We start from the raw sequence: 13,440 nt of genomic DNA on the forward strand, positions 1-13,440 counted from the left end.
GAAGACGAGAAAGAAACGATAGGGCTTCACTGCCATCTTGTGGCCAAATGAGGTAAATACATGTAAAACGTTAAAAATGTTTTTTATGCGGCACTATAATAATGTGTAAGGTTTATAAGAGCGCCACTTTTGGTTTCTCTGAACTACAGCCTCTCATAATTTCTTTTCTAGTTGCTTCAACCGCATTTTGATGCTCTCCTTTTTTCTAACACCAAGGACTAACATACCAATTTCATTATGGACGACAATAACAAAAATATTCTATTCCTTTCGTGATGAAAATGAGTTTTTTTTTTTAAAAAGTTGAGATAAATGAACCAAATTGTGTAAGACTCAATCGTGAGTGACCTTTGTTTGATTGCTAATCTTAACTGCAATGAAACAAAGAAGTGCGATCAAAGATTAGACACTTTAGTGATTACATGTAATTGCAACACACCCGGCATCTCCCGAGAGAAAGTTTGAAAAAGAAAAAAGAACGATTCAAAAAAAGGAACAGGGCTGCTACACGTAGGCTAAATACATTATTTATTTTTAAAAACCAGACACATTACTCGACAAGTTTCAAATGTAAATCCAATCACGATATCCATTTAAAATGCTCAAGATAAACAGACATGAAGTACTTTTATTTCCAAATGTTAAATGATAAAAAAAAAATGACAATCCATTAAACAGATGGAAAAAAAACATTCATTCCTGTGTTTTACAGGAAGAAGCGACAGAACAAACTCCTGGTATGGATTCCGCTTTTTGTGTGTTTTCAAGGTCTTCCAAGCTGCTATTTTGTCATATCTGTAAAACCAAACAAGGACAACAGGCCAGCTCCCTCTCAATGTTTATTCCACGCGCCTCTGGGTGAAGAAAGCCTGGGGGGGTTGCAGGAAGAACATGCAGCCTACAAACCAAAAATAAAAAATAGAAAAACAAATAAAAAGAGGCCTGTTCCCTCTCTCACTCCCTCAAACCTATTTGCACCCTGAGATGAATGTTCCAGACAGCACACATTTTGAGTGGCCTCCCCGCAGTGTCAAATCCTCCGCAAACTGTCTCGTGAGCATGATGAAAGCTCAAGAAATCAGTTTATCGTCATAAAAATACAAAGGTACATTTGTCGTTTCGGTATCAAAATTCTTGCTAGGAAATAAAGTACCCTGTGCAGATGGATACCAGTGTATGCCTTATCTGTATTCTTTAAAAAAAAAAAAAAAGCGTAAATATATAGATTCTTTTTAGTGTTTCCAGTACATCAGGTGTCCAAAAAGGGTTCCTCTGTGTGAGGGGAGGAAGAAATCGGAATATTTTAGAAGTTGCAATCTTTGAGGATGGCTAAGAAACACTAAAAGTGTTTAGCACACACATTCCAATAATTAAAAACGAGTTTGGGGGGCGGCGGAGGCGGGAAGGGGATGGGTGGGGGGGTCTATATTTAGCAAGCATCCACAGGGTTGATCAAGCTTGAACGTTGACTCGAGCCAAGGCACATTCACTGGCTGATTTTGTCTCAATTGAACCCAAGTTGTGTTGTCCTTTTGTGCAAATAAACATCTGAAAGTGTGTCACCTTGTTCAGAATCAGTTTCGGAAGAGGCCACGCTTGCTAAATACGAGCCCCGTGGACTCCCTTTTTTTGTGTGTGTTGAGCTTTCAGCATGTGGAAATCTTTGAATACAAGATAATGGATGAAAATGAGGACTTTGTTTGGGGGGGGGGGGGGGGTTGTGCACGTGGAAACTATAGAGTAAATATTCATAGCACGTCCCTGGTGGGGCCGGGCCTCCTCTCTATACAAGACTTAGTGTTTATTGGTTTGGCTAGAAGTTTCTATGCTTATCTACAAATATATAACAAATAAAACTTGCAGGCAAAAAAATACTTAAGTTTCAATAGAAACACCCTTTTTTTTCCTGAAAATACAGCAGTATCTGAAATAATCTTCTCATTCATTTTTCTTCTTTTTTTAATGTCCCCACTTTTCTGCCTCATACATCAGGAAGCTCTTTTGCCTACAAACAGAAAAAAAAGTATCTACAAACTTTGTAAACAGATCTGCTTTTTTTTTCCTCCATAAACATAAATAAGTCAAAATATTAACAGCCAAATGGAGCAGAAATTAGTTGGGTTTTTTTATGTGCGTGTGTGTGTGTGTGAGCGAGGGCCGAAGAGCGAAATATACAACACCATCGAGATTAAAGAGAAGCGAAAATGTTCTGTTATCTTCAAGCCGTGACGACCTCGTCCTCCTCTTCCTCGTCGACCCAATTCAAATAATATTAAGAATAAGAGTAGAATAAGAAAAAACAGGTCACTTTCAATCAAGAGTTTATAATCGCGCCTTTGTCCAGCCAGACAAACCAAAGGTGGGGGCAGCAGGGAGGTCGGGGGGGGGGGGGGGGGGGGAGCAGAGTCCTGGTGCGGTTTAAGAAGTGAAGAAGAAGCTCAAAGAATCCACACAAGCCGATACATTCCTCCCAATGTTCGTCCAGCACAGCCCCCCCCACCCCCCATGTAGAAAAGTGGTAAGGTGCCTTTCAGGGAGGTGGGCGTGCTTTGCGATCAAAGGGAGGTTTCCAAGCTGTGTAGGGGGCTGCCCGGCATGGAGGTCTCGCCCACTTTGGTGGCCTCCGGGAGGAGGTGGTTGCTGCTCTCCACAGCGTTATTGTTCTGGTTTGGGGAGGCGGGGCTGAGGGCGGGGCCGCCGGACGGCGGGGCCGCGCTGGCTGGCGAGGGCGGGGCGGGCGAGGCGTTGCGGGAGCTGGCCGAGTTGCGCTTGGTGGGCGCGTCGTCCTCAGCGTCCGTGTCGTCTATGAGGGGGATGTGCGGCTCCGAGTCCTCTATCCGAAACTCCGGGTGGGTCATAAAGTTGTGGATGGAGGTCCGCGACTCGGGCTTCTCCAGGCCCTCATAGAGGGAGATGGAGCTGCGGAATGCATTCACCACGCGGATCTGCAAGCACGGGGTGAGAAAACGCAGCGTTAAGACCGCGGGCCCGGCCGGATGGTGTCGGGGGTGGAGGCGCACACGTCAAATTGGGAGAGTTATTATTTAGTGACCTCAACACAACAACGCCGTCAGTCAAACACGTGCAAGTCATTCTGACACGTCGTGTACGGGCCTCCAGCAACGGTGGAATTTAACATCGTTCGGCTTCTTGAATCGCAGCCTCGGCTCAAAATGGAGGCCTTCAACGTTGCTGAGGCGGGCGAGCGGCCGTGTGTGTCGGAGCGCTTTTTGGACAGTGAGTCGGTGCACACAGGTGAGCGAGCGGCAAACCCCAAATCCAAAGTGCATCGAGTGCGTGCGAGTACGTCACCAAATGCTCTGGGAGAGGCCCGCTTCTGATTATTTCATCAAAATGCAAAAAAAATAAAATTATTTTAAAAGGCCTAAAAGGTGTTGGACATGCTTCGAGGAGAGGAGGGAGAAGAAAGAAAGAAAAGCAAAAAGACAGGAAGAAGGAGAAAGACAAAAGAGGAGACAGGAAGGAAAGAAGACAGAAGAGAGGACAGAGAATAGAAGATGGAAAAGAGAGGAAGACCAAAGACAGAGAGAGGATGGACTAAAAGACAGCAGAGCCAGCGGGTTGTGACTTGGGACAGATGGTCAGTTGTATGCATTTGTTTTTTGTGCCGTCCGAACAAACAAAATTTTAAAAAAAAGCTGCTGCAGCCAAGCACGTCCACAAGCAGGTTGGCCATTAGACAAAAAAAAAAAAAGAGAACTGGCACACGAGAGCCGAGGCCCAGTCCATGCAGAGCGTGTGCTACCTTTGTGCTCGAAAGGCAGTAAACCTTTGAGTATAGCCCATGACACATTTCACAGAATCGAAAGGAGAACACGCGGCCGGTCGGCGGCATGCGGACCGACGCACGACTGCCGACACACACACATGGAGGACCGCCTTGCACCTTTTTGGAAGGACCTGAAATGGAAAGTTATTGACCAAAGCTCTTCCACCTGTGAGACGGGGCGGGGGGGGAGCGCTGCCGATTGACAATCATCCCCTCCGTCAAAAGTCTTCTCGCGCTGTTCCCGACCAGTCAGGAGGATCTGCGGGAGAGGAGAGCTGCGAGGGCGCCAATCGGGGATCATCCCCCCGCCCCCGCCGCCGCCGCCGAGGAGGAAGCCTCGTGGCGCTTCTGGGGCGGTTCTTTAAGCGCGTGTCCATGGGCGTATACTCAAAACATTTACCCAGCGAGGGACTGACTGAGGCGGACGCGAGCTGCCCAATCCGGAAGACGCCGCTAAGAAAATGCACACAGTTACATACACATTTCCCTTGTTATTAATCACGGTCCAAAAAAAATAAAAAAATCAAATAACCACATTCCAAGCAGAAGCCGAACAGAAGACAATGTGATGACACAGATAGAAAACACAGCTCCACGCCAGAAGCCACCTGGTCACATGGTACATAGATAGGAACAGCATCACGTGGCATCCAAGCTTGATGAGAGATGTGGGCGCCATTTCTTTCTTTTTTTTTTTTAAGGAAGACGGTCAAACGAGAGAGGAGGAAAGAGAGAAGGAGCGCCGAAGAGGAGGTTAGAGGAGAACACGTCTCATGCACGAGAGGAGAACACACACTCACACCCCACAGCGGCAGCAGCGGAGTTGGTGGCGTTGTTGTTGTTGGTGGTGGTGGTGGTGGTGGTAGTAGTAGTAGTAGAAGGAGAAGTAGTAGTGGAGGAGGAGGTAAAGGCTACATGTGTAGGGCTAGAAACATTGGTTACATCGTGCTGCTGCTGGCTGGAGTTGGAGGCCTGCCGCCTCAGAGCCCCCTGAAAGGAAGTTCCGCTCTGGAACGCACTCACTACATCCATCTGCAAAGAACCACACAGCGTGATGGCAGAAAGCCCACAGGGACAAAAGAGAGAGAGAGAAAGGTGAAATAAGAGCAATAACCATCGGGAGGGCACAGAAGGAACCAAAGTGCAGCCACTTTGGGATTTGACTTGTTAAAAGAGAGGAAGAAAAAAAAGGAGGGGGAGTAGTTTGGGTTTTCAAAGGCACCGATCAGCTGATAAACTTCATAATTCTTTGAGCAATCAGCTGGCTCCCTTCCTTTAAAAGCAGTACAGTGAACCTCCAACTATTCACGCATCGGCCCTGGCTGGAAAAACTCCCCTCCCCCCGCAGCGTTTGGTGCATCACCTGAGTCTGGATGCGGTTGAGGCCGCGGAACCAGAGGATCTGGCCGCGACGGAGCTCCCGCTCGGCGTGGTCGATCTCGTCCATGTCGTCCAGCTCCTCCAGCTCCTCGTCAGGGATCTCCTCCTTCTGGGTGCCGTGGCCCGCCGTTTTTAGGAACTTTAAGCGGCTCGTGGGAATCGACGAGATGACCTGGGTGGGGGGTGAAACGGACGCAGGATTAAAACGAACTGCAACGGTGCTATTTATTTGACATTCCTGCATTAAAAAAAAAAAAAATATCATAATAAACGGCTTCCTGCACTACACCCATCTGACCACAGAAGGGCAGTGCTGAGTTGCAAATCACAGTCTTACCTGCCCCCACAACAGTGAGCCGAAGCCCAGGAAAGTGCACCAGAGCCACTGGTCGATGGAGAGCGCCACGCAGCTGAATGGCTTCCCTCCAAATTGCACGATGACGATCTGGACAGACGAGAAGTATCCCCATGAGAGGCGAAAAAGGCTCTTCGTGGTGTGCGCGGCGGTGGAAAATGGACGCGGTACCTGGATGACGAAGGTACCGAAGACGATGCTGCAGAAGATGAGGTTGTTGAAGATGCCGTCGAAGACGTTGCGCTCGCCGTGGATCTTGCGGGCGTTGATCTCGTTGAAGAGCTGCATCAGGACGAAGGTGTTGAAGACGATGGTGTAGTGCTCCGAGGGCGGCGCTCGGAGCGGCGCGTTCCTGCCGCTGTCGATGTCGAACATAGTCTCTCCTGCGGCGTCGACGGAACGTCAGTATCGGCGAGGACGAATCCAGCGGGCGAACTCAAATCTTCCCTTACCGGCAAAGAGCAGTGTGAAGATGATGACCAGCTGGTACACACCCTGGCCCAGAATGTTCTTCATCATGGTGCGAGAGATGAGAGGCTTGTTGCGGCCGTATGGCTTCCTGAGCAGCAGGGCTTCCGTGGGCGGCTCGGTGGCCAGCGCCAGGGAGGCGAAGGTGTCCATGATCAGGTTGACCCATAACATCTGGACCGCCTTCAGTGGAGAGTCCTGGAAAAATATACAGTGCTGGTTTTTAGAAAGTGTCCTCATTGGACATGTTGTCGTGTCAAGGTGTCGGATGTTCGCGGCGGCGCAGTCTAGCAAATGACTGCAGGGGCTTGACTTTTCGTCTTTCTCAGTTCATTTGATACATGAATTTTTGGGAAAGAGGTTACAGTTGAACAATGATTTAATTTATGACATTACACTAAGTTATTAAAAAAAATAATTAACGCTAAGACTAAAATTATGTGTGGTAATTTTAGTCTTGGCGTTAATTCTTTTTTTTTTTTTACTTAAATGAAGCTTATTCCAAAAAATACAAGCTGACAAAAAGTAACTTGCTCTAAAAACGAATTCAAACTAAACTAAATCTACACAGAATAAAAACAAACGGCAATAAAAAAATCCAAATATATGATAACCACGTCTGTGGGCTTGTATTCAAAATGGCCACGGGCTTTCGGCCTCCGATGCAGGTCATTAAAAAAAATAAATAAATAAGAGGCGCAGAGTGCGATGCGGTAACATTTTGTTTCCCCGCAAACAGTTAAAGATCAAACATTCAAAATCAACGCGGTCGAGACAGATAGGCTGACCTGAGTGATGCAGGCGCCCGTGAAGGCGACGATGACGGCCACCACATTGACGGTCAGTTGAAATTGCAGGAACTTGGAAATGCTGTCGTACACGTTGCGTCCCCACATCACGGCCTTGACGATGCTGGAGAAGTTGTCGTCGGTCAGGATGATGTCGGACGCTTCCTTGGCCACGTCGGTGCCGGCGATGCCCTGCGAGGAGGAAAGCGACCATTTTGTGATGCTATCATGTTAGCCGTCACTGATACTTTTACGAGGTGTGCGTGCGTGCGTGCGTGCGCCTCACCATGGCAAAGCCGACGTCGGCTTTCTTCAAGGCGGGACCGTCGTTGGTGCCGTCCCCGGTGACGGCCACCACTTGCCTCTGCTCGACCACGGTGCTGTCAATAATACCTAAAGCGGTAAAAGACGTGAGCCGAAAGAGCAAAAGCAACAACTCTCCACATGAACGTCCGACAAAGTCAACCAACCTTTGACTAAAGTGTGCTTGTCAGTTGGGGAAGAACGAGCCAGCACTCGTAGTTTGGGCCAGATCTTGTCAATGCGCTCTTGTTCGATCTGGAAATACAACAAGAATCCAAATGAATCACCTCAAAAATATATTTCTGGAAGCGTCGGAGTGATGTGAGCTTCGTGTAGCTGTTCCGCCCACCTCTCCCTTTTCGTTGCGTATCCGCCGGTTGAACTCTTTGCCCTCCAAGCAGAGGAAGTCGTCCCCGGGCTGCAGGATGCCGCACTTGCTGGCGATGGCGCGCGCCGTGTTGATGTTGTCGCCCGTCACCATCCGCACCGTGATGCCGGCGCGTTGGCACTTTCGAATGGCGTCCGGGACCTGAAAGGGGGGGGGGGGGGGGGGTTAATTTAAAAAAAGTTAATTTTATGTAACTTTTGTGACCATTTCTACCTGCCAGAGGAATCATAAGGCCACATAGTTTTTATTTTACCTGAATATTTTTGTTCCGAATCCTTTATGGAAGATTTATTTGTTTTAGTTTCGTCAAAGAGACCCGTGCTTCACGTGACCAAATCCAACATAATCACTTGCGAGGTTCGACTCCATTTCACCAATCAGAAGGATCCGGGCAGTCACATGACCGCACACAAAGTCGCTGCGGCCCCACACGGAAGCAACGCTTTCATAATGACTCACTTTTTTCCTTTTGTTTTTTTACCTCGCACAGATAACAAAAATAACAGCTGCTTCATACCCTGGTTCCTCTGTTGGCCTAAAAATATCCACATTTCAACCTACAATGACTCCTACAAAGCCCACAGATTTTGTTTTTCAATGCAATCTCTGCCCGGTGAGCCTATTGTGCTGTTTCACGAGTGTAAACAAAGAAATCTAATTTAAGACTGACAATTTGATTTACTGTTCTAGATAACAGAAGATATTGTTGGGCAACATCTGAAGTTGCACATTGTCATGATCCATCCATCCATTTTCCGAACCGCTTGATCCTCACTAGGGTCGCGGGGGGTGCTGGAGCCTATCCCAGCCGTCTTCGGGCAGTAGGCGGGGACACCCTGAATCAGTTGCCAGCCAATCGCAGGGCACACAGAGACGAACAACCATCCACGCCCACACTCGCACCTAGGGACAATTTAGAGCGTCCAATCAGCCTGCCATGCATGTTTTTGGAATGTGGGAGGAAAACCCACGCAGGCCCGGGGAGAACATGCAAACTCCACACAGGGAGTCCGGAGCTGGAATTGAACCCGGTACCTCTGCACTGTGAAGCCGATGTGCTAACCACTGGACTACCGGGCCGCCCAACATTGTCATGATGATTATTTTAAAAAACTTTCTGTGCACTTAACTATTGACTCATCCCTGCCCATCGCCCTCCAATTTACCTCGGGCCTCACGGGGTCTTCGATGCCCACCACGCAGATGCAAGTGAGCCCGGTGAGTATGTCGTTCTCGTTGTCCCAGTCGGGCTCGCCGTCCGTCACGGCGAAATCTCGGTACGCCAGGCAGATGGTCCTCAGGCCTTCGGAGGCCATGGGCTCGATCACTTTCTTCACCATGTCGTCGCGGTCCCGCGGGCGAAACACCTTGGACTCGCCCGACGCCGTCAGGATTTTGTAGCACCTGGGAGCGGAAAAAAGGCGGCGATGAGACAGCCGAAAGTGGTTGAAAACGCCACGAAAAAGTGAAACGGAACAGTGAGGGGGGAACAAAAGCGTTTGAATGCGGAGCCGCACGGGCGTGACGTCACGCTAAGCCCTCTGTGGGTTAAAACGAAGCACGCTTGGTTAAGAGGCTTACGGAATTGTTACCAGCTCATTTTCTCAGCGCCTGTTTCTAAGTCGTAAAGTAAAGGGGGGATGCACTTGCACCTCTGAGCTGTTTTAAGACATTTTGTATTTCGCTCACGGGCATCCGGACCAAGCGGAGACCTGTGAACTAAAAACCGTCAAACGGCTCTTCTTACTTTTTGAGGAGGATTTCCGAGGCGCCCTTGCTGAACATCCGGTAGCTGCCGTCCGCCATCTTCAGCACGGTGCTCATGGACTTGCGCACCGAGTTGAAGGTGTACACCTTGTGCAGTTTCTCCTCGGGGATCTCGTTGCGAATGGTCTGGTAGTCGCGCTTGAGGTCGTTGGAAAATCCCAGCAAGGCACATTCGGTCTTGTTGCCCACTTGCCGGGGCAGGCCGCCTTCTTTCTCCGGAGGCTGGCGGGGAAAGGAGGCGGCGTTGGCGACAGTGAGCGGGCAATTCGAGGCAAATTGAAAGTATTTTGGTACCGGCGTATTTATGAAACACAAAAACAAGCAACACCCCCCCCCCCGTACCATGATCTTGGTCGTGTAGGCGCAGTTGACGGCTATCCCCAGAATCAGGAAATCTAAAATGGAGGCCGGGATGTTCTCCGGCTCCGGCACCTTCTTGTAGTGTTTCTCCGCCACGTAGGCCTGCACCACCGTCATGCGGTTCATGGTGAGGGTCCCCGTCTTGTCTGAGCAGATGGCCGTGGCGTTGCCCATTGTCTCGCAGGCGTCCAGGTGACGCACCAGGTTGTTGTCTTTCATCATTTTCTGTCAACGGGGAGGACGGTCAACACCCACCGGATGACACGGCGCGGGATCATCGCTTTGGCTTCAAGGTATCACTCAGCAGGTCTTAACATCCCCGGCCCGCAGCTTTTAATAGGCTAAACGCATAAGCCGGCGGCAAAGGGGCACGCGGCCGACAAGGTTAAGAGACTTTACCTTGACGGAGTACGCCAGGGAGATGGTGACGGCGAGCGGGAGGCCTTCGGGGACGGCCACCACCAGCACGGTGACGCCGATGATGAAGAATTTGACAAAGAACTGAATGTAGATGGGCGTGCAGGCCTTGACCCAGGGGAGGTTTTGGATCCAAAAGGTGTCGACCACAAACAGCACCACCAGGATGATCACGGTGATGGCCGACATCACCAATCCTGATAGGGAGCGGAGACATGCTTTATTTCTGGATTCTTTTGATTTCAGTCTGGATCAATCTATGATCAGACAATCAAAAAGATCAACAAAAGAAATTGATAGCTGAAATACAACGGGGAAATGGAAACAAACAGTTTAAGGGCGTATCTACAAAATGTTTTCCGCAAGTACGGATTCGCTTAACGCAGACTTGAAGCCTCTCACCCGCTTTGCCGATCTGCACGGCGAGTTTGGTCAGCTTGCCCTGGAGGACAGATTTCTCTTTCTTTGGCAGGTTGGTTTTCTTCTTCTCCTCCGCATCGGCTCCCTCGTCGCTGTTCAGAGGCTGCATTTCCATGGCGGCGCCGTCCTGCGCTTTGGCTGCAAACGAGAATCCGTTTGATGTCGGGAAAATAACCCCCCCCCCCTTTGTAAATGATTGTATTTGTAAGACTAAACGCGTCTCCCATATTCAAAGCGCCATCCTCCCAGCAGCCTCGCTCTTGCTCGCAGGCACGACAGGCGACGAGGATCCCCGAGACACGCGAGCAGATAAAATACGAGGGCTCGTCTCCGCAGAGCCATGATGAAATCATTAGCCGTCGCGGGGCTGCCAGGATACAGCTGCTAAAGCCCTCCGGGACAAATTGTCACATCTTTCTTCCTTCAAACTTTGGATCCCCTAATTAAACGCCTCATGCAGTGGGCGCGCCCGTGACAAGGCGATTGTATTTGTGTGGATGGGGCCGAGGGGGGGGGGTGGAAGGGGTGGGGTGGCGCTGTGCTACGACAGCTGTGGTTGGTTCTGGAGTAATATCAGTCGAAAGGATTACAGCTCATTCCAGACAGACAGGGGGAATCTGTGCAGCAGGCGCCGTGGCCGCGCTCGCAGACCCCGGCGCCGCTCTTCGCCGTCCCAGTAGGACGACCAAGCCGCGGGCTCGCCGGTTACCGTGACCTCGTTATCGTGCTTCAAATTGGGACGCGTGTACTGCCAGCAATAGTTCCTCCCGCAGGAGTCACAAGGTAGGGGGGGCCGCAGAGAGGCCAGGTCGGACGGGAGTGGGGGATGGGAGGGGGTAAAGCAGATGTTCCGGCCGCCGAATTGTTGCGTCGATTTAATCTCTTCATCACTAATCGCTGTAACTGGATTCACGAGCACCTGCTGCCCAAAGCGCAATGTGTGCCAGGCGAGGAAAGAGGGGGTGACGGGGGGGGGGGGGGGGGGGGGTGACGGGGGGGGGGGGGGGACAATGAGGATGCCAGCACAGCTTGCGCTGCATCAAACGGGGTCGTGGCAAAACGCAAAACCTCTCGCAGGAAAAAAAAAAAAGTGCGGCAGTCAATTACACGCTGCCGTTAACTAGGAGGCAGGACGCCGGGTAATAAATGTGGGCGCAACGTTTGCGAGGCGATTATACACTTTAATGGGACCGCCTACGCTCTAGCCGCTATTGCCGTTCGCATCGGCGTTAACAGGCTGCGGCGTGCGGTGGGCGCGGCGCGGCGCGGCGCGTCGCACGCGCGCTTTCTCGACTCGTTCCGCCGCATTCCACGTCAATTTTCGGAAATGAATGACACAACAACGCGACCTTTTCCTGAGGCAAGCCTCAACTTCCGAAGCGGTCATTAACAGGCAGATGCTTCGAGTCAAACAATTTAGTCTGTTTTGTCGTGTTGTTTAGGAAAGCCGATTTCAGAGAGAGAAATATTGGCTTCTTTGGGAATCTGTAAATGCTAATACAGGTCTGCTAATACATTCGGAATCAGCTTACAATGCTTTCAAGGTCAACTCGCGAAAAGCAGGTGGCCTCTGCGAGTGCTGCGGCAAATATCAACTCACCTTTCTTCCGATTTTCAACGGAGCCGTCCTGCTTCTTGTCTGCAAAACAGAACACCGGAGAGATAGAGCTGAATCGGGATGCATAACCAGCGGCGCCGCATGGAAATGACCCAAACAGAAAAAAAAAAGTTCTACAAGGACACGCACTTTTCCTCTGTTTCTTCTTCTCCTCTTTTTCCTTCTTCTTTTCATCTTCGTCGGCGTCATCCTCGTCCTCGGCGGCACCGAGCAGCGTGAAAATAATCCCAGTTTGGGAGTTGACGCCCACCGCCGTGACCACCATTTTCCCCGAGCCTTCCATCACGTGGGTGCCTGTCGGAGCGAGGAGGCAAGAGGGAAGCAAAGACGCCACTTGAGTTTCTCAGCGTTTACGGACCAAAACACAAGCCCCCCCCGCTAGATGCACACAAGCGAACGGAACACTTGACACACTGCTTTTGACACGCTCGTCTAAAAAGCCGCAAAGTGCCGTTCGCGGCGACACGCTAGCATCGCAATCCGACATGGGAGGCTCGGAGTTACCCGACAACAGCATCAAATCTTTCTCTTGCGTCTTCTTGACATGATCCGACTCCCCCGTGAGCGAGCTCTCGTCGATCTTCAAGTCGTTCCCTTGGATGAGGAGGCCGTCGGCGGGCAAAAGGTCCCCTGCGAAGCGCGCACAGTTCCAAGTTAGCGTCGCAAAAGTCACGCGAGTCGAGTCAAGAGTTGCTCGGGTTGAAAATGCGGTCCAGTTTTCACATCGTGGATTACGTCAGCGTCTGTTAAATAAATTGAAGTTAATGTTTGACCGGCGACCGGCGAGCTAAAGTGTGAAGTTAATGAAGCAGACCGAGTCTTTGTGGATTTAATCGTGACGGATCAAGTTTGATGTCGGAGTTGTATTTCTTATCTTTAAGTTCCAAACTTTGAACTCTGTGCCCGAGCCGGTTTGGTGGGTCGCCCAAAAAAAAAAAAAAAAAAGACAAGATTTCCAAATGTAAAAAGGCAAGCGATGTCGTCGAGGCTTTCTCAAGCTTTAACCAAACAAGTCCCGAGCCCTGAAAATAAAACGAGTCTCACCATATTTTATTTGTGCAACGTCACCGACGACGATCTCCGCCACGGGGATCTGGATGACCTGCCCGCCGCGGACCACGGTGAACTTCTGCTCCTGCTCGATGCGGCTCTGGAGGCCGCGGAACTGCTTCTCTTTGCTCCAGTCGTTGAACGCCGTCACCAGCACCACGCAGATGACCGACAGCAGGATGGCGGCGCCCTCGATCCAGCCCGCCTCCGCCTCGTGCTCGTCCTCCGCGCCGCCGGCGGCCTTCCCGCAGTCTGTGTAGAAAATAAAAATTTAAAAAAAGTCAACAAGTCTTATGTTGTCTTTACAATAAGGACCAAAAAAAAAAAAAAAAAAAA

General features: G+C 50.3%; 1 protein-coding gene across 11 annotated transcripts in view; it reads right to left on the minus strand.

Annotated features, from left to right (window-relative positions):
- Positions 1 to 511: 511 nt before the first annotated feature.
- The window catches only part of atp2b1a (ATPase plasma membrane Ca2+ transporting 1a), a 60,770-nt gene continuing 47,841 nt past the window's right edge, over positions 512 to 13,440 (minus strand). For 7 of the 11 annotated variants that reach the window (XM_086103728.1, XM_086103725.1, XM_086103730.1 and 4 more), the window contains 17 exons: positions 13,099 to 13,356; positions 12,559 to 12,684; positions 12,037 to 12,348; positions 10,419 to 10,574; positions 9,999 to 10,213; positions 9,582 to 9,824; positions 9,220 to 9,461; positions 8,639 to 8,876; positions 7,434 to 7,613; positions 7,252 to 7,339; positions 7,068 to 7,174; positions 6,782 to 6,973; positions 5,978 to 6,191; positions 5,697 to 5,908; positions 5,508 to 5,615; positions 5,154 to 5,342; positions 512 to 2,945 (listed from right to left, as the gene is read on the minus strand). In XM_086103728.1, the coding sequence (XP_085959854.1) occupies positions 2,556 to 2,945; positions 5,154 to 5,342; positions 5,508 to 5,615; positions 5,697 to 5,908; positions 5,978 to 6,191; positions 6,782 to 6,973; positions 7,068 to 7,174; positions 7,252 to 7,339; positions 7,434 to 7,613; positions 8,639 to 8,876; positions 9,220 to 9,461; positions 9,582 to 9,824; positions 9,999 to 10,213; positions 10,419 to 10,574; positions 12,037 to 12,348; positions 12,559 to 12,684; positions 13,099 to 13,356 (3,470 nt within the window). In that variant the 3' untranslated portion in view covers positions 512 to 2,555. Of the gene's footprint in view, positions 2,946 to 4,590; positions 4,823 to 5,153; positions 5,343 to 5,507; positions 5,616 to 5,696; positions 5,909 to 5,977; positions 6,192 to 6,781; positions 6,974 to 7,067; positions 7,175 to 7,251; positions 7,340 to 7,433; positions 7,614 to 8,638; positions 8,877 to 9,219; positions 9,462 to 9,581; positions 9,825 to 9,998; positions 10,214 to 10,418; positions 10,575 to 12,036; positions 12,349 to 12,558; positions 12,685 to 13,098; positions 13,357 to 13,440 lie in introns of all 11 variants that reach the window. The other 4 variants (XM_086103735.1, XM_086103736.1, XM_086103734.1 and 1 more) reach the window with 4 other exon arrangements.

The sequence above is a fragment of the Hippocampus guttulatus genome, chromosome 22 (assembly GCF_054856545.1).
Source record: "Hippocampus guttulatus isolate MCC_2025c chromosome 22, RoL_Hgut_1.0, whole genome shotgun sequence".
Lineage (NCBI taxonomy): Eukaryota > Metazoa > Chordata > Actinopteri > Syngnathiformes > Syngnathidae > Hippocampus > Hippocampus guttulatus.